Here is a 23,707-nt window from a genome sequence, read left to right as displayed (position 1 = left end):
ATCAACGTGTTTTAGAACCAACGCAATGGCTCCTTCATCAGGATACAAAGTTTACTTTATGTATTATGTAGCAATACTTAGTTATGTATAGTATTATATAATAATTATTATTTAACTTCGCATCCTGAAAAAGGAACCATTGGTAAACTGTTTCATTATCATTAATTTAAATAAAAAGTTTTTCATACAAGACAAATGTAATTATTATTTATTTATTATTCATTAACGCCCTATCGGGCTTTTACAGAGTAAATTGGCAGTTCATGTATGTAAGTGACAATGGGTTTAGCTTATTTGTCATTATCAAATTATTTTTGGTTGAATATTAAAGCAAAAACATCTCAGATTTATAATATATATGTATGTTTTTTTTATTCCCGGATGTGGGGAGGTTAGTTTTATGTATGGCTCGATATTAAAGCCAAAAAATCTCAAATTTAATGGTAATTTTTAATATAATGCCAGGAGAATTTTTGATTGTTTTCATTTTGTTTATTTATTTCTGGACAGTTGCTAGTAGCTAACAAAACTACCCTGCATACAGAAATCAGTTCTCGTGTTCGAATTGGGGAGTAGTGCCATTACAGTTTAAAAGGTACATAGATACTGCATAAGGTAGAATACGGAAATAAGTGTAAGTTTATTGCTATACAGTTAAGTGTTATTAATAATGAAGCTGATGACTATCCTAAAATTTTAAGTACTTAAAAATAAGAATCGGTATAATACAAAATGTAACAATATACGATTACAAATAACACTGGAAATTTTAATCACAAAATAAATTCTGATTAATTATTTATTTTATTGTTAAGAGAAAAACGTTACGAAGAACCTGACGATGTTTGAAAATCTTCTACTACCACTACAGTTAGCGTAAAATGTTGCTCGTGTTGTGATGGAGGACTTAGCCAGCTGAGGAATTGAACTGACCGGTGACCGAGTTAACATACTTTGGTTGTCGCTATAAGCAATCATTCTTTCATATATATATATTTCATGGTACTCCTTTCCTAACCACAAACACCAGCTTCCATTGTGGAACAATAACATTTTATAAAATTGTATATTGAAAATTATTATTCTTGTAAAATATTTAATCAAAATTATATACGAGGGTGGTCTGAAAAGTTTCTGACCTCAACGCAAAGATGGAGGTACTCGTCAACAAAAGCTAGTGAATGTAGTTGTGCATCTTTTGACAGTTACTCACGAAAATTTCGGACATTTTTATTGCTAACTTATAACTTAACTTATTTTTCAGTTTTTAGTTGACAGTCGTTTGAGTGAGTCGATGTGTGTATTTTTGTGAAAATGGAAAAAATTGAGTATCGAGCTGTTATTAAATATTTGTTTTTGAAAGGCAATACGCCTATGCAAATCAAAAATGAGTTGGAATCTGTTTATGGGGACTCTGCACTATCATTTAAAAATTGTTAAAAAGTTAAAATCCTAGTTAAAAGTCGTAGTAAAAAATGACCTTAAGTTTATCTAATTATACTATAAATAAAAATACTGGTAATGTGATTATATTATATAAAAGAGGTAACTATATTTTATGTATTATTTTACCGTTTTTATCAATCTGCTGTTTATTTTTGGAATATTTCTGTTAAAGTTGAACAAATTACTACTATCATATCAAATTTTGGAAAATTTACCAACATCTTCTAACTTATTTATTTATCAATGTTTCAGAAAAATAACAGTAACACCATAGTTATAATCTTCTTGTACCTAAACAATCAAGACTGCAAAACTTACAGATTGCACCCACCACCAACATATACATATAGTAATACAATATTATTTATGTTGTGGGAATCGAATCTGCATAGATTTATGGATATCCTGCTTGTCAAAAGAGCATTGTTTTTAAATACAATAATTTATGAGATATCACACGTTAGCATTATATAAAAAATGTAATTATCGATAGCCATTGGTAGTGGTGTGCTTCCTTGCGAAGTCGTCGATTCAGTGCCTTTTGGACGATTGCCGTCTTCATCTCGGGGTTACGTGGTCAGGCGAGTCAGGTATCAGCATATTCGTGCTAGTTATTCGTAGGATTAGGAAGTATATTTTGTATAGGTTTGGGGATAACTATCAGGGACTTGGTTAATGTGCTGCTTATGACGGGCATTTGTTTGTGAAGTTGGTTTTCTATATTTTCAGCTTCATTGATGGCAACTTTGTTTTGAACCTCAGAAAAGGCGTGCACAAAAGAAAATGGTTCAGTTTTACTTTGAAGAACCTTACAAAGGTTTTGTATAAACCAAGAACCCGATGCGGTATTCCGATGTGAAGGGGTCCCAGCGTATGTACTATGAAACACTAAAATATCATCTTCATCCAAGGATTTCACCATTGTCTTAATTTCTTCTTGTGGAATGGCTTTCCCGGCATTCGTTGCAACGGTAGGGGCGGCGTCTGTCTCCACGCGTCCTGCTGTTACGCTGTCCGAGGTTGTCGTAGCACTTTCTCCACTTCCAGCTAACACTACGACGTTTTCTTGTGGAATGGCTTTCCCTGCATCCATTGCAACGGTAGGGGCGGCGTCTGTTTCCACGCGTCCTCCTGTTATGCTGTCAGAGGTTGTCGTAGCACTTTCTTCACTTTCAGCTAACACTACGAAGTTTTCTGCATCCGCAGGCATAGCTGCTTTTACCTCATTGATATGTGCTTGGAAGTGTTTATCTGATTTAGTATCAATACCGATGTTGTCTCTTTCACCGACGGTTGTGCTCAGAACAGAACCATCTAACTGAATGTGCAAAGCATCGGTGGTAATGTCCTTATCTGTTGTAACATTTGTTTGTCCTTTAATGAAATCACCAACCTCTGCTATTTCTTGTAGATTTTTGTCAACCTGGACAGAACCGGTGATTTTATCTCCTCGGCAAACCTACAAATAGTAAGAATTAGTTGTTCTGTATAATAAGTTGTTCTATAAACATAAAATAGCTATTATTTACATAATTGTTAACATAAATTTAACCTGTAGGAAGAAGAACTTTGGTTTTCCGATAAGACCAGGCTGATTTGTATCTGATAGCTGATTGTACAAATCTTCTTCACTGAAGGGAATATCAAAGGAGCCGAGATTTCCCTCTACGCCGTGGGTGAGCACCACCACAGCAACACAGGTGTCATCGGAAAAGTCTTTGGCTAAAATAAAGCAACAAAATACTGTATTTCATTTCTTCCGTTGTATTTAAAAATAAATTTACTTCAAGAAAATATTTAGAATTAAATATTATTTACCAGACGAAAGAGTTGTTAAAACATCTTGTTTTTTTAAATCATCCTTTTGTATAACCTCAAATCCAAGATTTTCGAAGCATGATTTTAAACAGTCTGCATCTATATCTGTTCCATTTCTTGGCTCCAGGAATTCTGGAAAAAGAAAAGCTTTGAAAAAATATGGTTAAAATCGTGGGGCGATATATATTTACTGTTTCTCATAGAACACAAAACCGAATTTTTCGCATAATAATTAACCTCACTAGGACCATAGAGCTACAATTAGAGGCGCTACTGCATACTAATATCTCGTGGAAACTTGTTGCACTACTAGAACCCAATAAGGGGTGCGCGTAAACCGGATTAAGTATTTTAGTTTGGGAGAATTGGAGGTCAGTTGGAGATAAGAGGAACCTTCATCAAAATTCAACACACCTTTAAAAAGTGTTATAGAGTCATTAAAGGCGATGAAACAAAAACTAAGTTTAATAGGTACATATGTGACCTATTTAACCTAGTTTTTGTTTTATCACTTTTCATGACTTCATAAAACTTTTTGTAGGTGTGTTGAGTTGTCATTTTAATGATATATTCGGGTCACCATGCAGAACATACTTATCTAACAGGTAACTTCAAATTAACACAAAAAAATATCCGTAAAAAACGGTGGGCACATCAAAATGTCAAATTTTTAAATTTAGTGGTCGCATTTACTTTTACATACTTTTTTTATACTTAACTCTTAACCTAATTTTATAATTTTAAGGTTAGTATATTTAACTAAAAATAGTTTAGCATGCTGAAACAGTTGTCACAGTAAAACTAAACGAAAATAATTGGAAAAACTAAAATTAGATTTAACACAAAAAAACTTAAGTTTTACGGCTAGGAAAAAAATGCACATATCGACCGCAAACTTTTTTTTTACAAATTTAAAAGAAAAAAGTTATGTATTATATTAGATTCACCTCTTCCAGATTTAACGTAAAAATAGTTGAAAATGAAACACTTTCCCAATTTATTGTAACTCTTGTACAATTCTGGCGACAAGTTTTTGGATTTAGAGGATGCATTTTTGAAGTAGACTTCCTGCGTCATTGTACTGGTAACTTCAGGTAAATATTTGTAGTTGACTTGTGATGGGATATTTGTTTTCTCTCGATTGCGTGCCACTTCACTCAAGAAGGTAACCAGAGCGTCCTCCAAGAGCGTGTCCCCGGTCAAGCTCTGCAGCCTCTCGCAGACTTTCTGCACGACCCAGGAGCCGGAGTCCGAGGGCTGGTGCGACGGGCCCCCCTCGTAGCAGCTCCTCAGGGCCAGGATGTCAGCCTCCGTCGGAAGTGTGAAGTGCACAACGCCAGATGCATCGGCTTCAGTGATGGCTTTTGGTTTGGAATCTGTCTCTAACTCCTTACATCTTGATGACTGGAAGAAAAATTCACTGAGTTATTCCATCGGAAATTAATTTTGGTTGGTTGACTTTTATTCACATTGTAAAATATTCTAAATCTCAGTTCAACACTCTGCGTGTCCTGCACTCTTGGGGAGATGTCTGCCCTATTTTGCACAATACTCTGAAAATCTACCAAAATTATTGAGAGCGATAAAATTAATTTATTTCAATTACAATTTATATGATGTCTAATGAAATTGTAATAGAATCATGTAAATAAGTCATCTCAACGTGGTATAGTTACAACTTAAAAATAAGTAAAAAAACTAAAATACTTGCAGAGCTTAATAATGATATTATTAAATTTGATACACATTAAATTAAAAAATATATATAATTGAAGTTCTACGAATTAAACACATTTTTACACTACAAGAGGCCCGGAGGAATATAATTTCTCTGTGGATGCTGTGTGGAGGGTCTTTTAGAGGTCTGGAAGAGACCCATGTTGTAGGAGGGAGGAAACACATAGACCGGACACTCCACAACGGAGCTGTTGAACTCAAGAACGAATGTTTCCCGATTAATAAATAAAACTATCTCGTATCCCGACTAAATGAATGAGCAACATATTGCTTCATAATATTTACCTGCAACAGGAAGATTTTGGGTTTTGTGACGAGTCCCTTACACTTGTCTCCTTTGAAAATGTCAATGATTTCATTCTCCGTATAATAACCCTTCTTAGTCATCATCCGATCGTACACCTTGTAGTGCGTGATGATGATCACCACGAGGCATTCGTAGTCATTGAAGTTAGATTTAGATGCTGAAATTAACATGTACGGGGTATGAACATTATTATAAAAACCGTCAAAATGGTCATTTCGAAGGAAAAATTATAGAACATATAATGCTACGTATACATACGCGAGCCAAACTGACTAACTGTACCTTGACTAACGGGAAAGGGACGAAGCAACCGCAAATGGCGCGAAACGCCGATTGGAGTCGTTCCTTTCCCGTAATTGGTGGCTCGGTTCGCGTTTCGGTTTCGCAAAGGTTTCGCAAAAGTATACATACCATAATATTATATTCAATTTTTGTAAGTAAGACTAAGGACATGATTGGAGAGTATGTACCGATATTCGTCGTGATGGTTTCTGTACTGTGCAGTGTACAGTAACCAATGCCTGTTCTAAATTGTAATTTTTCGGTCAAATTTGAAAAAAATCGGTGGCTACAGGGACTACCAACTGTTTATTGTCTTTTAAAATGCGTTGAAGTGTAGACGTGTCTCCGACGAGTTATTTTTAACCTTTATTGTAATAAAAAAAATAAAAGTGTTGTTTGGTTTCTCTGGGTGATATAAATTCACCGATTTCACTCTTGTACCACTTGTTCCAGGACATATATTATGTATATTGTTTAAAAATTTAATATATATGAGAACTTAACGTAATTGATTATTGGGTTATTGTGGTAATGTTGAGCTTCTTTTTTCTCAAGCCAACGTTTCAGATAGCGTTAGTGTTCACCGTCAGGCCAGATGATAATAATTATCAAATATTAATTAGGATAATGCTTTTGGCTTTAAAAAATTCAAATCATATATCAGAACTTAATTTAAAAAAAAAATCCAAAATGAATTCAATAAAAATAAAAATAAAATAGTAAACAAAAAATTGATTTATCGATAAAATCGGCTGTACCATATGTTGGTAATTTAAAGATTGGTTAAGATACTAACATTTTCAAATCCTTTGACAGTTGTGATGAAAATATCGCATATCAATAATTTATCAGTAAATTGGTATCTCACTTTAGATACAATTCAAGAAAGAACAATGGGTAAGACACAAAGAAAATTTAAAAAAAAACATTAATCCCAATAATTACCAACAATGAGATCTCTTATAAAATCTGAAATCACGTATAATATCTTATTTGAGGGAGTGATAGAACTTACCTTCCCGTAGCACACTGACAACCTTCGAAGCTGTATAATCAATGTATGGAGACAATACTGTTAAACCGAGGCTAGTGAAACATTTTTCTATGTTTTTGAAGTCCTCGGCCGCTCCTTTCCGAGATAGGATAGATTCGCCTGTAAACACAGAATGTATTGTTATTATTATATTTTATTTTAATGTTAAACGAATATTTATAGACAAGGTTTTAAGCTTAGCCCAAAGGATAACAAATTATTATGAGCAATATTTATTAGCCTGAAACACCCATACAAAAAATTCTCGCTGCTGACTGGCAGTCAGAAGCCTGCGAATTCAATTTCCGTTCGTAGCTTTTATTTTTTAAAATAATTCGTTACAGAATATAATAATTTGTTATTTGAATTCGTTTCGCGAAATTGTGATGGACCACCCAGCAAGGTTCTAGCCACTTTTTCTACTGCATCCCTTACTTTAATTTTAATTTTGTTTATTATATTATACGCCCACAGAGTTTTACACTTTGCACATTAATCGGCTACAATTATTCGTACAAGTTTTAGTAATACACATTAGTTGCATACAATAATTACTATACTGGTTTACAATTTGATTAAAAAATCCGAAATAATCAGAAATGTTCGTGTGTTTAAAATATATAGAACTTAAAAATGTTGAAATCATTTGAAAATTTTTAAATATTGAAGACAATATTAGTGATTCTTAAACGCAAATCTGAAACAGAAAAATCAGAAAAGGAAACGGTCACATCTGGGACTCGAACCCAGAACCCTTGTCTTTCCGGGACAATGCTCTACCAACTGCGCTAATGGGACCCTATCCTCATCGGTCACTTTTAACTGTATCATACTTCGAATAAGAACTACCAACGTTGTCTTCATTTTTTCACCGAACATTTTTATTGGCAACTATCTTTATGTATGATCGCAAGATTCGACCCGAACTAAATGCAATCCTAGACAGCGTCTTATAGATAAACCTATCTTATTGTTTTTATTTTTAATGTGCGACATCTATTGACGTTTTCTGCAAGTCTAGAAATGAATTATTATTTTTCGGAATAACTTATTGAGTAAAACCTCAAATTATAATATTTTTAAATATTGAAGACAATATTAGTGATTCTTAAACGCAAATCTGAAACAGAAAAATCAGAAAAGGAAACGGTCACATCTGGGACTCGAACCCAGGACCCTTGTCTTTCCGGGACAATGCTCTACCAACTGCGCTAATGGGACCCTATCCTCATCGGTCACTTTTAACTGTATCATACTTCGAATAAGAACTACCAACGTTGTCTTCATTTTTTCACCGCACATTTTTATTGGCAACTATCTTTATGTATGATCGCAAGATTCGACCCGAACTAAATGCAATCCTAGACAGCGTCTTATAGATAAACCTATCTTATTGTTTTTTATTTGTTTTTCGCACATTAAAAATAAAAACAATAAGATAGGTTTATCTATAAGACGCTGTCTAGGATTGCATTTAGTTCGGGTCGAATCTTGCGATCATACATAAAGATAGTTGCCAATAAAAATGTGCGGTGAAAAAATGAAGACAACGTTGGTAGTTCTTATTCGAAGTATGATACAGTTAAAAGTGACCGATGAGGATAGGGTCCCATTAGCGCAGTTGGTAGAGCATTGTCCCGGAAAGACAAGGGTCCTGGGTTCGAGTCCCAGATGTGACCGTTTCCTTTTCTGATTTTTCTGTTTCAGATTTGCGTTTAAGAATCACTAATATTGTCTTCAATATTTAAAAATATTATAATTTGAGGTTTTACTCAATAAGTTATTCCGAAAAATAATCATTTGAAAATTCGTTTTGCTAAACTATGAAAGCAAGGAACCGACACGTTTGATTCATAATTTATTTGTGAATATGTTATGAGTTGCCCATATCATAGAGGACACACCACCACATCGATATACAGTGTAAAACATGCCTTGGTTCCGTGCAATCAGAAGGATTACCTTATATGGTGATCCACTATGTAGAGGCCTAAGCGCTAACGCAAAAATCATGCCCATAAAAGGTATCATTAACGCACTCTTTTCAGGGTTAAATGCCTAAAACCAAAAAAAATAAAAAAATACGGACGAGGGGGAAATAAGAGGGGGAGAGAAACAGGAGGGAAGGAGAACACACAGAGTGGCAGACGGGGATTTGAGTTGGGAGAACTCGACACTTCAGTGCAGTTATTACCCACACATAGTGGCTAGGCCAAATGCAGATTTACCCTAAACTTTGGAAGGTTGAACCATGCGATGAAGACCAGAAAAGCAGCCCAAGCGTCCCACATCGGTTCACAGCAGTAAGCGCTTTAAATATATGGTACCTCTAACAAACGTAATAAAACAGAGCCAGTAACTTCAAGCGTGCAATTGTTCCATGCAATAGATTAAAGATAATTTACAAAATAATATGCATAACTTTTTTGCCAAATAAATGGTAATCTCCATAAAGCGTTTTTATTTTGATGGTTCCTTGAAATATGGCCTAAACTAGCGATCCCTGGGATAGTAATAAAAATGGTTAGCGTTTTATATATTATTTTTTTATTATAAATTCAAATAGATTATAATGCCAAGTGTGGCGAGTAGATACTCTTAAATTGGCTAAGAGTTCACAAGAGTCGAGTTCCGAATTTACAAATTAAAAAGAAGCAAAATAACATCATAAATGAAAATTTATCATTTAACGTCTTTTCTGTACATGATTATGTCCACCTACTTGTAATCAATTAAATGTAAGTCACATTTTTACCCACGACATTCACACGCTTAGAACATATTCGCAACCACACCCACAACCCTTAAGGTCAGCATTCACCAAAAATATAGTGATTTTGAATATTTTATAAATCTATTTAAAAACAATCCTCCAAATATTTTGCAGTTTTTGTATGTACATTTATATAAATAAGCGGCGAATACTAGCACTTACCAAAATGGAAATAGAAAAGGTCAAAGTAGTAATTTATACTAGTACAACCATTTTAGGTTATTTTTTACAGCTCAGGGGGCCCTGAGGAAAATATTTTCTCTCAGGGTCATCTTTGGTTATGCTGCGTGGAAGGTTTTTTAAGGAAAAGAAGAAGAGGTAGATCAAGGAAGGAAAAATATATGAGGAGTGGTAGGCCGAGAGAGCCCGGCTGGAGAGGTCAAAAGGTCTCCCTCAACCAGTTTCTCCCAATCTGTCCCGCCACGCAGTAGCAGTGGCGGGGCGACCGATGGCAGAAGTGATGGTTAGCCAATAAATGGTTCCCGGGGCGACGGAACCCATATCCGCCTCCCGAATCAGTAAGGTTACGAAAGTTCTTAAAAAGATATCGCTTATCCTTCTTTGATCTTCAAGTGTATGTATTTTTAAGGAATTCAATAAAAAGGTTTATTGTTTTAAGAAAATATTATAAATTAATAAATCGAAAACGCTTCCGTTGAATTCTTTTGAAATATTTATAAGGAATTTTATGGTGAGGTGACCAAACGACGAAATTATACTCTAATTGGTTATGTACTAATACATACAGAATCCATACAAATATATATTCTAGAGGCTCGTAAGCAGTTGCATCAACAGTGGACTCTCAGTGCAAGTATTAAAATACACAATTAAATGAACTCCGTGGTTTTCTCATAAAAATACTGTTTTTGAATTTACCCGGTGTTATTGCCTATCATGATAAATTAAAATTTAATATACATAATTTAATGCATTAAATCAGTCTAGTGTCTCTGTGAAATCAATTATACACAACCAACTGATTAATTTAACTACACAGTGAATCAGCAATATATAAGTGCCAACTTAAAACCGAGACTATAATAATTTATTTATTCTTGGACAAATCCAATGTCCAAGCCAACTTAGATAATAGAAACAAGGTCTAACAAAAATCCCAATGATGACTAGAATTTATAAATTCCAAATTCAAGGAAATGAAAACAGTTAAGTTTAACAAAATTGAATCAGAGCTTCGAGAAATCAAAAAAAAACATTCAATAACTTCATACACGATAAATACGACGACATCATTCATAAACTGTCACAAATCATGGATATACCTAAACAAGTAAATAAACTCAAGGAGGAACTTGCAGAGAAAGAAAGAAGACTGGCTAGAGTAGAAGTTCACTTGGCTGATATTGAACAATAAACCATATTAAACAATATTGAAATATACCGTAACTAGAATGAGCTTGTCAGACTCGCAGAGGACACATTCAAAATTACAACTTACCAATTAATTACTATTAATTTTGTAGATATTAAAAAGTATACAACATGTTAACTGCTTAACATAGTGATCCCCCACCATACGAAAGAAGAAGAAGACAGTCAATATTGCTGGCGTAGGTGTCCAGTACAGCCCCTTTCACGACAAAAACACGTGACAAACTGAAACCTGATCTAATAATCACCACAAATACCAATATTTTACACCATATACTTCAGGACGAATTACCGATCCAAAATATAATTCATCAAAATATTCGAAGTATTAACAAAAACAGAAGATTTTAATGTGCTGATAAATAATAAAAAATGGAAACTCGACTTTTAATCCTTACAGAATGTTGCATAAATTCCTCGTCATACGTACACAAACATATTATCAACAACTACAAAGCTTTCAATACAAAACTTCACAAACATCAAATACAAGAGTAATTGTACACTCTAATGATAACATGGAATGCAGAATAGAAGAAATTGAACTACAAGATGCAAACTGTTTGAAAATAAAACTCAGTCAAGACACATGTATGCATCTTTTCTTTCTACAGATCACCTTCATCCACAAATTTATTTCCTTTCCTTGGACCACTAGACGCAATACTACTTCAAGAACAAAACATCAGGAACTGTTCATCATTGGGGACATCAGCATCAACATTCTGGATACCGGAAGACACCACCCACAAGCACAGGATTATGAATTACTCCTCTTTGGCGAAATCATAAGTTTTGCGGATGATACAGTTCTTCTAATAAATGGGAAAAATTGGGAGACATTTTGAGACATTTAAGAAATCATAAGATAAAATAAAAATAAAAAAATAAAAATAAAAATACCTACCTAGACTAGGCTAGACTACCACTCACCTACACTTAATGCTAATAAAACCAAATTTATTACGTTGAAAAATAAAATGCCAAGCCATAAAGTGTTTGCTTTCTTCGATAACTTAGTAAAGATCTACATGGTTCTTTGCCAATCGCTCTTAGAATACGGTTTAATCGGATGGGTAAGTGCAAATGAGAATATCCTAAAAACACTCATTAAAACCCAAAAAGCCACAATGAAAATTATTCTAAAAGTCCCAGTAATTCCTAGCACTGTCAAAATCTTCAATATACTTAACATCACATCACTTTAACAATTCTATGCAAAAACAATACTCATTTACATTCATAAATATAAAACACAAGAAATAACAAATAACACGAATATTAGCAACACTAGATCTCAGGGGCAAAAACATTTCCAACCAGCAACTCTACAACTAAATCCCATTCTCATTCAAAACTCAAAAAAATATTTTAACATTTAAATCTCAAACAAAAAGCTGGATACAGACATAGGGACACCATAAATAGATAATATACTGACAAACCTCCAACCTGAATTATTTCTGGAAACCAGATATGATTATTATGATATGAATATTATGATATATATTAAACAGGCGATAGATATGATAAATATTCGGTTGGCATGTGAGATAAGCGATGAAATAATAAGAAAGCATTTTACAAAATCAAAGAAATGCGGAATATAAGCTGCAAAATGAACGTTACAGATCTCAGGGACACTAACTAGAGAATACACACGTATATTCACCGTATTCCACGCTCTATGAAAATAAATGTCTACATTTTTTGTGTTTCAAGTTTTCATGAATGACCACTCTCCATAGTTTAATATTACATACGCGCTGTGTAATATGAGATAATAATAATTTTATAAAAAAATGAAAGGAACAATTCAACACATATCGAACACAGCCGTAATTAATCTAATCAGATTTATCAGGGTTCTAAATCCAGCAACGCGCACTTCGAGCAGCTGCAGTACCAGGGTAGCCCGAAAAGCATCCAAAACCAGTTGTCTTACTGTACTTTCATTATGTTTGAATAGTGTGCTTAAATTTGGTTTAAATAAACAGTTTGTAAAAAAATATTTGAACACACCTTCGAAGTTTTCATGGATGAATGTGTAGACAATCCCTGAGGATATGGGGGGCTTAGTGGGTGGCACCAAGAATCGGCTTACATCCCCGCAGGAGTCCGACATTTTTTTAGTTTTGAAGACCCTAATGAAATATACAATAGATTATTGCAGTAAAGAAAACAAATCACATCAAATTATCAGCTATAACATGTAAATGTGATGTTAAAGTTATTAAGGAAGGTATTCGGACAGTCAGTGTAAATTATGAACATAATCTAAATATTAATAATTTTCCTGAACCAGAGGGTAATTGAATAATTTCTTCATAATTAGTGAATGAAAAATCAATGAAGGAAAATTCGTATTATTTTCTTCAATGTTCGGTTTTCTGAATTTTTTCAACCAGAAAAAAGGAAATTTGGTCCCTTAGAATCATACGAGTTACTATCAGCAGTTAGTTGTTGAGTGTCTACTGAAAATATGGTGTGTTTATGATAATATAAGTAGGTGGTAAAAAACATACGGAAAAACATGTGCCACTAACATAGGTATTAAGTTAGAAGTACGAAGTATAAAGTGTTAGAAATTATAAAAATTCAAAACGTTAAAATGTCGTATTAATGAAATATAATAAATTAATTTCCATTGACGCCAATCTGTACAAACCCATAAATAACCGATATTATCAAATTACAGGTGACTTAAGTAGCGGAACTATCTGTTTGTTGTCAGAAGTATTTTTTATTGTTCTAGAAAAGACAAACGGAAAAAAAATATAAATAAAATTGCAAGGAAATCATTAATCTCTAAGTGAGAACTTTAGTAAGGGACAGTATAAATGTAACACTATCAGATAATAAACAAGGCAGTTAAAATATCTGCATTAAAAACAAGAAATACAAAAGGCTTCACAAACATATACTCGTAGTCATATCAAACAACTATACTTTGCATATGCATGAATTAAGAATTTGCATCGACAATGTGGGTTTCATTCATGCATTAAATATTATAATATATTAAATCAATAAAATTGAATCTAATCAGAAAATAAATCATGAAATACATTTCTTACAAATCGCACAATCGATCTTATAATTAATTATCTTGTTGCAATTGTGTTTTTCAAAATTTGATTCCTCAAGTGTACGTCAACAGTATGCAGATATTATTGTATAAACTCGTAAACAACTTTACCTTAGTGAATGTTCTGAATTATTAAATTAAATTAAATTTCTTAAATAATTAAATTAAATTTCTTTTGAATAATGATTAGTTATGGTTCAAATATTGTTACAATATACTGTCAAATTACACATCTGGTAACACATCTAATACTCATTTTTTCTTTGATTTTGAAATATTTTGTGTTTTAATGTAAAATTACTTTATGTTTGTGATACTCTTATGTTTGCTTCACTCATATGTAAATTGTTAACCTCGACACAGGCTTAGTCCTAGTGAGGTTGATTTTTATGTGAAAAAAAAGTGTTTTATGTATAGTGAGATGCAATAAATAAATAAAAATAAATTAAATGGAATTGAATTGAAAATACCCACGCGGCACACGCATTTGTGATTATTTTTTAATTGCAGACGAATTCTTATCAAAATGCTTAGATTGTGTTAAACATAATTTAATAACATTCTCTGTGAAGTAGATACCTTAAATTGCAACGAAAATAAATGTAAAATATATTTTAAAAATGAATTCTATCCAAATAAACCAAAGTACATACATTATGGGGTCACTCTTTCTGTAATCTCTAAATCGTATAAAATAAAGCCACTCTCCGCGTCTGTCTTCTGCAGCTACTGCTGTTTGTTTTCAATAAAATATAAAATCTTTAAGTATTCGTCTATATTTTAACAATAAGAGTCGCAATAGAAGATCATAATGACTAATTTAAAATGAATTGATCGGAGGAATAAAGAGGAGTTGTATTTTTAGTGTCTTCTAACAAGAGTTGTATAAAGTATTTTGAATGTAATGATGTTTTTATGATAAACATACCTATAAATAAGAAGCCAAATGATGGTGAAAGTGACGTACATTTCTCTGCATTTCCAGTGTCATTGCTGAAATAAAATTGTATTTTGCAAATGGATTTAAGGGGCAGTCTTTTGACCAACCGTCACATTTTGATATCTTGACAAATCGACGATCAGCACAATTTTGAAATTTGAAGGGTCCCCGTTAAACGTATTTTTTTAGACTTGTCATGATGACGACTGACAACCGATCAACCGTTGATGATGAGAGTTGATCAAACAACCAAATATAAAATTTGACTACACGCCGTTGGGCCGAAAATCAGGATAACGGGGATCATTCAAATGTCACACAAAACAGGGGTTGTTTTCTACCACAAAATTCTACTTTGTTATCATCAGCAATCAATCAATGATTAATTTATTAATTATAATCTCTGTACGTTTAAACCAGTAATGGTAAGCAGTAGCAGTAAGAACATGAGATGTTCATATTAATGAATAGGAAAAAAGGCGAATAAAACATACAAGAAATAATACTTATGTAACGATTGTTCATAACTGGAAAAGGTAGATAGATACAACAAATAAAATAAACATGATTCACAAGGTAAGCTAAATTAAAAACTAAAAAGCGACAATTTGTGGCGTCAAAATTTACAAAAAAATAATCCTGATCCTGTAAAATCCAAATGCGATGTCGAATATATAGAGCAGTGTTTATCAAACTTAGAATGACACTGATTTGATTTGTGTTTTTTGCCAAAAATAGTATTGTGATTACTATGATGTGTTGCGCTTCCTCCCTCTAACGTCCGAACAGCGTTACAGCGTCCATCATGATAATCTGAATAAAATTCACTCTGAATAAATTCACATCTGCTCTGGGGTTGGCTACTGTAACGATGTCCGAATGAAAATGTTCTTAGATCTATCAAAGGCTTTTGATACGGTGTCCCATGGATTACTCCTCAAAAAATTAACTTCTCTTGGCATTCATAGTACAGCACTAGGCTGGTTCACATCCTATCTAAGTGATATAACGCAAAAAGTAGAGATAAATAATCATTTAAGCAATAGCAAACCAATCTCTTTTGGGGTTCCGCAAGGTAGTGTGCTTGGACCAATATTATTTTTAATCTACATTAATGATTTGTGTAATTTAGATATTCCAGGTAACACTGTCAGTTTCGCAGACGATACTGCTTTAATATTTGAGGGTAAAATCTGGAGAGATGCTTTTAACAAATGTGACATTGGATTAAGAGCAGTAAAGAGTTGGCTGAATAATAACATCTTAACTTTGAATACAACACAAACTAAATATGTGACATTAAGGACGGGTTGTTTCGGAGAATCTGAACAATTCATCAAATTTCAACGTTCATTTTCAAGTTCTGTGAAAGATTTTTTCAAGTTCTGTTTTTATTTCAGTTTTGTCAAGCAACTAGCCTACAATAATATAAAAACAGAACTTGACTAAATCTTTCACAGAACCCGAAAATGAACGTTAAAATTTGATGAATTGTTCAGATTCTCCGAAACAACCCGTCCTTAGTATATCATCAAAAAGTCAGCCTTCTGACACTCATAATGTAATTATACATAATTGTCTGCTAAATTGTAATTGCCACCCCTTGGAGAGTGTAGATTGTATCATGTATCTAGGTGTAAAGATTGATAAATTTTAAAGATGGAATGACCATATCGATATGTTAGCAAAGAATATCAGGAGACTTACATTTATTTTTAAAGAACTGCGACACATATTGGACAAAGAGAAATTAAAAACTGTCTATTTTGCCTTAGTCCAATCTCGACTTTCTTATAACATAGTATGCTGGGGATCATGTCTTAAGTCTAATGTTGAACCACTAAATATTACTCAAAAATTGATCCTTAGAGTAATGTACAAAAAAAATTTCTGTTATCCATCCAACCTACTTTATAAGGAATGTAATGTTATGTGTATAATACAGCTATATATCACTCAAATACTTTGTCGATTTTTTATCAATATTAAATTTGCTGAAAGAACACAACAAATGCGGACAACTAGAATTAGCCCTACATTGAATTTTGTGGCTGTACATACTAAAACTTCTTTTGGTCAAAGAAATTATTTATATCAGGCATCACTAATGTTTAATATTCTTCCAAAAAATATTAAGTCTACCAATTCCTTAGTTAAATTTAAAAAATTAATTAAGATTTTTGTATTGACAGACGACTGTCTTAATATATTTTCATCCTTGTCCTTTCTTAAATAATAAGATTTTATATAAGTCCCAGAGGGGGTTAGGGAAATTTTTGGAAAATGCATTTAAGGTGAAGATGAGTCATCGAGTCAATAAAACGTTTGCGTATTTTTGTAGCCCCGTGTTTTCACTGATACCCCCTTTGTCCTTGGCGTATACGTAACACACTTACAAATACTGACGTGCGTCATCTTGATGACATTTTTTTGACAAAATACTGAGTAATGAGAACTTATCTTTGTTTATTTAAAATAATTTGGAGATAATAAAAAAGATAAGATAATGGTCTTCTAAATATATAAAAAAAAAACAAAGAAAAAATTTACATAATAAAATAAATTTTATTTATTATAATAATCACATTAAATATTACTTTAAAAACAGACAGAAATTTTAAACTGGAAAACTTAATTAATTTTTTTTTTATTTATTGTTTTTGTGTTTAATTCGTAGAACTCCATTTAATTTTTTTATAAATTTAATTTAGATTAAATTTGATAATATTATTAAGTTCTGCAAGTGTTTTAGTTTTTTATTATTGTGACAGCTGTTTCGGCTTACAAGGCCATTTTCAAACTGTGGTTAGTCCACATTGAGACGACGTTTTTATACTATTTCAAATGTAAATTTTGAAGGTGCATACATTGATAACCAGTAATAAATCAATGTATGCACCTTCAAAATTTACATTTGAAATAGTATAAAAACGTCGTCTCAATGTGGACTAACCACAGTTTGAAAATGGCCTTGTAAGCCGAAACAGCTGTCACAATAATAAAAAACTAAAACACTTGCAGAACTTAATAATATTATCAAATTTAATCTAAATTAAATTTATAAAAAAAAAAAAAAAAAAAAAATAAAATAAAATGGAAAACTTAACATGTAAATAACAATATCAATAATAAAATAACTCACCCTCCTCAAAAAACTTTTTCTTAAATTTAAAAAAAACAATAACAATAATAAAATAACTCATCCTCCTCAAAAAATTTTTTTCTTATATTTTCTCAGATTAATAAACTTCCGATTTTATTGTCCAGGTTAAATCTTCCCCATGGGAAAAACTAAACCCTTCCACACACTTTTCCACAAATGATCATCTAGTCAATCAACATTATGTAAGTGCATTATATAAGCAAAATAAATACAAAACAATACAAGAACAACACGTCAACTCACCAGAGATCAAATGGGAAAATAATTCACCGACTCCAGATATTTTCATATCAGAGGGTTCGGCTCGGTAGAACTTCTAACAGGGCCTATAAGTCCTACTGATCCCTCAACATAAATATTTAAAAAATCTTTTGTTATCCTACATGTATTCAAAATGACCGACTTTTGCATCTTTATATATAAATTTTTTGATAGATCTAATATATTGGAAAATTAGAATAAGATTGAGACATTCCATAATCTTTTTTTTACGAATACCTCACACGAGTCACAATTGCTCCCAAACGTCTGAAGCCAGTGAGGCGATGGCAACCCTAATTGGGGTATGTTGTGATGAATATAGTTGGGAGGGGAAAGTGAAGGTGGGGATGTAAAGAGACGTGGTTATTCACATCTCGCCATCAAATACGACTAAAGTAATTTCAAGTAACGTATCAATTCTGAACAATAGTCTTACGCCATGGCGATACTGAAAATATCTTTCACTTTGGAGTGTGCCGCAAATTCACTATATATTATTATTAAATTAATCAAACACTATTTTCCCCCGGGAATCGAATCCGCGACCTTCGGATTGCTAGTTGAGAGCTTTGCCCCTCAAGAGATTATTGCTATTTCACAAGTATATTTAACCTGCTAATATTACAAGACGTTTTATGATCAGTAGGTACTTTTATCAAGAAATAAAGAAATTCACATTAAAATTGAGCATCTAAAGTTAATATATTCTTCAAATACGAGAGTAAGTTTTAGTTGATTTAAATTTTTCATTTACATTTTTCTCGATGTTATCTTCTGATTTATTTTATCATGTCTATTCATTTCATGCAATAATATATGTGTATCAATCTGCCCGATGAATAAATGATAGCGTAAAAGGCAGATAGGTACGTAAAACTATTACTTCATAAGTACAAGTGTTAAAGATACGAAGCAAATTATCCACTAAACTAAAATATGTTAAGTAATGGATGTTTGGATAACATCGCCAAAAATTGTTTATATTTTGAAATTAGAATAATATTACTTACGTACTGTATGATATATGCAAAAGATGATTCAATAAAGTATGTTTTCCATCTGAATGACTTGTTTGAACTGTCAAGTTCGATACAATTTTGATTGTATATCTCAAATTTGTCGATAACAGGCGATAAGATGTCTGAGTTATCAAAGGGAAGCAGGGGCGGCACAAGCAGTTCTCACAAGCGGGCATAAGAAATACCATCTGGCTTGTTGTTTATAATTTCAATTATATTTTCAAACTTATATGTATTGTAAAAAAGTTCACACGTTCTACGTTCACAGCATATTATATATCAGTTCACGCAATTTCTCATATTTTTATGGATTCACGATGGTCCAATTATATGTAATTATCAAGAACTAGCTGACCTGTACCCGGCATCGCTCAGGTTATTAATGGTTTGGAGTAAAGTTTTAAGGTTGTGAATTCTAGTTTACCTGAAAACTATGTCTATTTTTAAGGTGCAAATATAATTATAATAAAGAATTGAAAAAGTTTACTTTTTATAAGTTTTTTTCGATTGCTAGTGTCATATCTTCTTTGCTGTATACCACATTGTTACTATTAAAATACTACTTTTTATTCGACACCGTATCTTATTATAGTCTAAATCTAGCAAAGTAAAAAAGAATAAGGTATTATGTATACAGCATAAAGTTTAAAGTATAATATACAGGAAGTGTAAATGTTAAATATAAAGTTAAGTATGAAGTGTACATTCTAAAGTATAATATACGTTATAAAATGTAAGGTTAAATATAAATTTAAGTCAAGTATAAATTATAAAAAAGTACAAAAGGTAAAAAAAATAATTTGTTAATAATGAATTAGAAGAATTATTTGCCAATTATGCGAAACATAAATGATTATCAATTATCAAGGTAACGATAATGTAATCAATAATGTATGCGTATTTATTTATCTATTGATACTTGCGGACAAAAAATAAATCATGCATCGTTTATATGATAACAGATTTTCGTGATCAATTTTGGAGTATTTATAACCTAATTTATTCAATCGATATTTTATTGAATTTTGTTCTGCATTAGTGGCAGGATTTTCTCAATAATAAGGTGAAATGAGGGGATTCGCAACAATAACATTTGGCTGTCATCAGTCGTTTTGTTTTGCTCTATCTAAAATAAATTTATACCATTCTTTTTTTTTTCTGGCAAAAAAAGTGTAGTGTGTTGTGCCTTGAGGTTTCTTCTCCCTTCTGATCTTCCAGGAGTCACTTTTCGCTGCTGATTTCCAGATATTAATTATAAACTTTTTTACTTCTGTCATTTTCCATACTATTGTTGTAGTTGTTTAATGTTGTGAATAATGGAGGAATATTTCCCTCTTGGACCCCTTACAAAGCCCCCAGATCCCTCTCCGGACCTCCCAGAAGGAGAAAATGTAGAAATTTACGATAGTGATTCTATCATTTTGACTTACCATGACCAAAAAAAGGAAATTTACTCCCTCTTCCCCAATAAAACTTGACTCGCCTTCGACTTCACAGTCCTCACCAGCACTTTCTCAACTTCCTCCAACAAACTTTTATTCTCCTTATTCCCGTGGCCCGTTTATAGTATACGCCCAAAAAACTGAGCAAAGAAATACCATACACCTTCTTGAATTTGGTAAATTCCTATCAAATAGCAAGAATCTTTCAATCAAGCCTGGAGGTGTAAAAGCCGAAGGTCGCTTCCAAATCTCCGTCGAATTCCTCTCAGGGTCAGCTGCCAACAGTTTCATCAAAAACATCTTCATTTCATCTAATTCAAAGTTCAAGGCATACATCAATACTTTCAATGTCACCCGCATGGGCCTGGTCAGAGGTATCTCGACCGATCTGTCCATCGAAGAAATTCTGTCTTCACTTTAAACCTCCCAACACATTGGCAATCCCATAAAAGCCAGGAGGCTAAATTACAAGGACTCCTCTGAAGGTATAATTTCCTGGAAGCCCTCCCAATCTGTCGTTTTCACCTTTGAAGGTCAATCTCTTCCTTCCCATATATATTTATTCATCAACTCATTACCAGTTAAAATGTATACTTATCTCACCACTCAATGTTTCAATTGCTGCCGTTTTGGTCATACCAAAGCTGCATGTAGATCTCAACCAAGATGTTTTAAATGTGGAGAAAACCATGCAGCTGACCAATGTCCTTCTTTCTCCTCACCTAAATGTTTTAACTGCTCAGGCTCACATACAGCTATCAACATATCTTGCCCAGAACAATCTCGCCAAAAAAATATTAAAATTACTATGGCCTCTCAGAACTTGTCTTTTCTGCAGGTTTCTAAACTATTCCCGCCTGTCGAAAAATTAATTGCTAAGGCTTTATTCAGCAACTCCTCATCCAACCCTCTTCCCTCCACTACAACAACTTACTCACTGCTCTTAAATCCCAAAGGTTCATCTCTTTCAAATGCCACAAATGAGTGTGCAAAAAATTATAATCCGTCCGCGATGAACTCTTTCAATCTTTCTGAAAAACTCCAAAGACAATTCATCATTTATCCAAACTCTTATTATGCTTCTAATTGACCTAATTTCTTCTCAAACTAACTTACCGTCCAACGCTGCTTCTATTATTTCCACATTAAAATCATTTATTCAAAATAACTCTTCAGGATGTCAGAATACTTCAGTGGAATAGCCGAAGTGCTATTTCTATCAAATCTGATCTTCTTAACCTATTAAATTCAAACCTTATTTCTTTGGCTGCTATCCCGGAGACATGCTTTACTCCATGAGAGGAAATTTTTTTTCCGCGATGATTGCCCTGAAGGTAAGGGCGGCGGTGCTGTCCTTTTTATTAAAAAATCCATATCATCCATATCATTTCCCATAATCCTCATTATGGGAAAATGATTAATGATAATTAAGTTTGATATTATTTATTGATATGATAATTCCCATATCAATAAATAATATCAAACCCCCCAACGCTGACTTCTATATGGTTGCAGCTAAAATAAAAGACACCCCAATAGTCCACTTCAATAAATAAATTTGGTTGCAAATCGTAAGTCAACTAAGCCCTCCTTTCTTTATATAAGGCGATTTTACTGACCATTCCCCCGTCTGGGGTTCTGCTTTCTCCGACCAAGATGGTTGAAGTGTGATGGATTTCCTAGATGAATCTAACATTTTCCTTTTGAATGACGGATCTCCTACTAGGATCTCACGCCCCAGCACAAACCCCAGTGCAGTGGATTTCTCGATATGCTCTACTAGTCTGGCTTCTCTCTCCTCGTGGGTGGTGTCCCCCGACCCTTGCTCCAGTGATCATTTCCCGATCACCATTACTTATCAAACTTCTTCAAAGATTAAAACGAAACCAAATGGGATGAATTTAATTCTCACATCGACAAGTTTCTACTAAATTTAATCGCCACCGATATATTTTCCGTCAAAAATGACTATAATAACTTCAAATCAATGATCATAACTGCAATAAATAAATCAAATCCTCCCCCTAAAACTAAATCTCTCAAAAAACTCCCTCCAACTCTCTGGTGGGATGAGGAATGTTCCAAAGTAGTAAGAATTCGAAAAGCTAAATCTCTTTCCTATCGTTAAAATATGACTATGGAGAACTATCTTATATACAAAAACGCTGAAACAATGGGTTTTGAGGTCAAAAAAAAGATCCGGGTGGTACAACTTCTGCAGTTCAGTATCTCCGAACACTCCGATTTCGGAAGTTTGGTCAATGATCCGAAGATTTCGATCCTCCGTTCACCATCTCCTCAAGCGTCTCATCTATAATATTATTACTCTAGTTTCTGGACGATGTAGGCCCTCTGATTGGTCAAATTCAAAATTGTGTGTTTCGGGTAAATTCCGCTAACTTGAAAATTAAGATCCGATTTCATAGTAAAATAGGATCGCCTCTTCCTTCAAAAGCATCGTTTCTGCTCATATGATTTTTGGATAACATCGAAGAAAATATGTTTTAGAAAGTTAAATCCATTGGATTAATTACATTACAGTAAAAATTATCCACAATTACGTTTTATATATTTGAACATTATTTGACGTTTGTCAAGAATCAAACATTCTAAGGTTGCTTGAAAATGTCAATCCCTCCATTACCGGCCGCTGGAGTAGTTTCCCTATTGGCCGACAGAGCGCATAAGGGCGATATACAAATACGTACAATTTCATTTACTCAAACAACAATAGTTATTTACTTAAGGTTAAACGCAACGCTCGTTGTATTCTACGTGTTCACAGATGGCGTTAATTAATTAATTTTGTTTAAATACGCTTTTGCAAGGTATTGCTTTACAATGTTAAGACAAATTTGTTTGCGCCCGTATATACGCAATATGAATATGAATCAATAGTTTTGTTCGTTTAAAGACTTAATTCTTTCGAGAAAGGCATACAAATACAATATTGGATTGAATCATCGGTTATTATGTTGGGTTAGGTTGGGTTACATTAGATTAGGT

The 23,707-nt window shown here is 33.0% G+C and overlaps 1 protein-coding gene across 2 annotated transcripts; it reads right to left on the bottom strand.

Annotated features, from left to right (window-relative positions):
* LOC149424798 (uncharacterized) lies at positions 1-19,309 on the bottom strand. Of its 2 annotated transcripts, none has more exons than XM_089650808.1 (9): positions 19,255-19,309; positions 14,805-14,869; positions 12,811-12,932; positions 6,606-6,743; positions 5,287-5,465; positions 4,212-4,668; positions 3,265-3,396; positions 2,999-3,168; positions 1-2,905 (listed from the first exon to the last, which is right to left on the bottom strand). In XM_089650808.1, the coding sequence occupies exons 2-9, from the start codon at positions 14,843-14,845 to the stop codon at positions 2,054-2,056; spliced, it is 2,091 nt and encodes a 696-aa protein (XP_089506934.1). In that variant the 5' UTR covers positions 14,846-14,869; positions 19,255-19,309; the 3' UTR covers positions 1-2,053. The 2 variants fall into 2 exon arrangements, with proteins under 2 accessions (XP_089506934.1, XP_089506933.1); XM_089650807.1 differs by having other exon boundaries at positions 19,251-19,308.
* Between the last annotated feature and the right edge of the window lie 4,398 nt (positions 19,310-23,707).

Source organism: Hesperophylax consimilis, chromosome 3, assembly GCF_061612785.1.
Source record: "Hesperophylax consimilis isolate HC1 chromosome 3, BYU_Hcon_1.0, whole genome shotgun sequence".
Lineage (NCBI taxonomy): Eukaryota > Metazoa > Arthropoda > Insecta > Trichoptera > Limnephilidae > Hesperophylax > Hesperophylax consimilis.
This window is presented reverse-complemented; position numbering and strand designations above follow the sequence as displayed.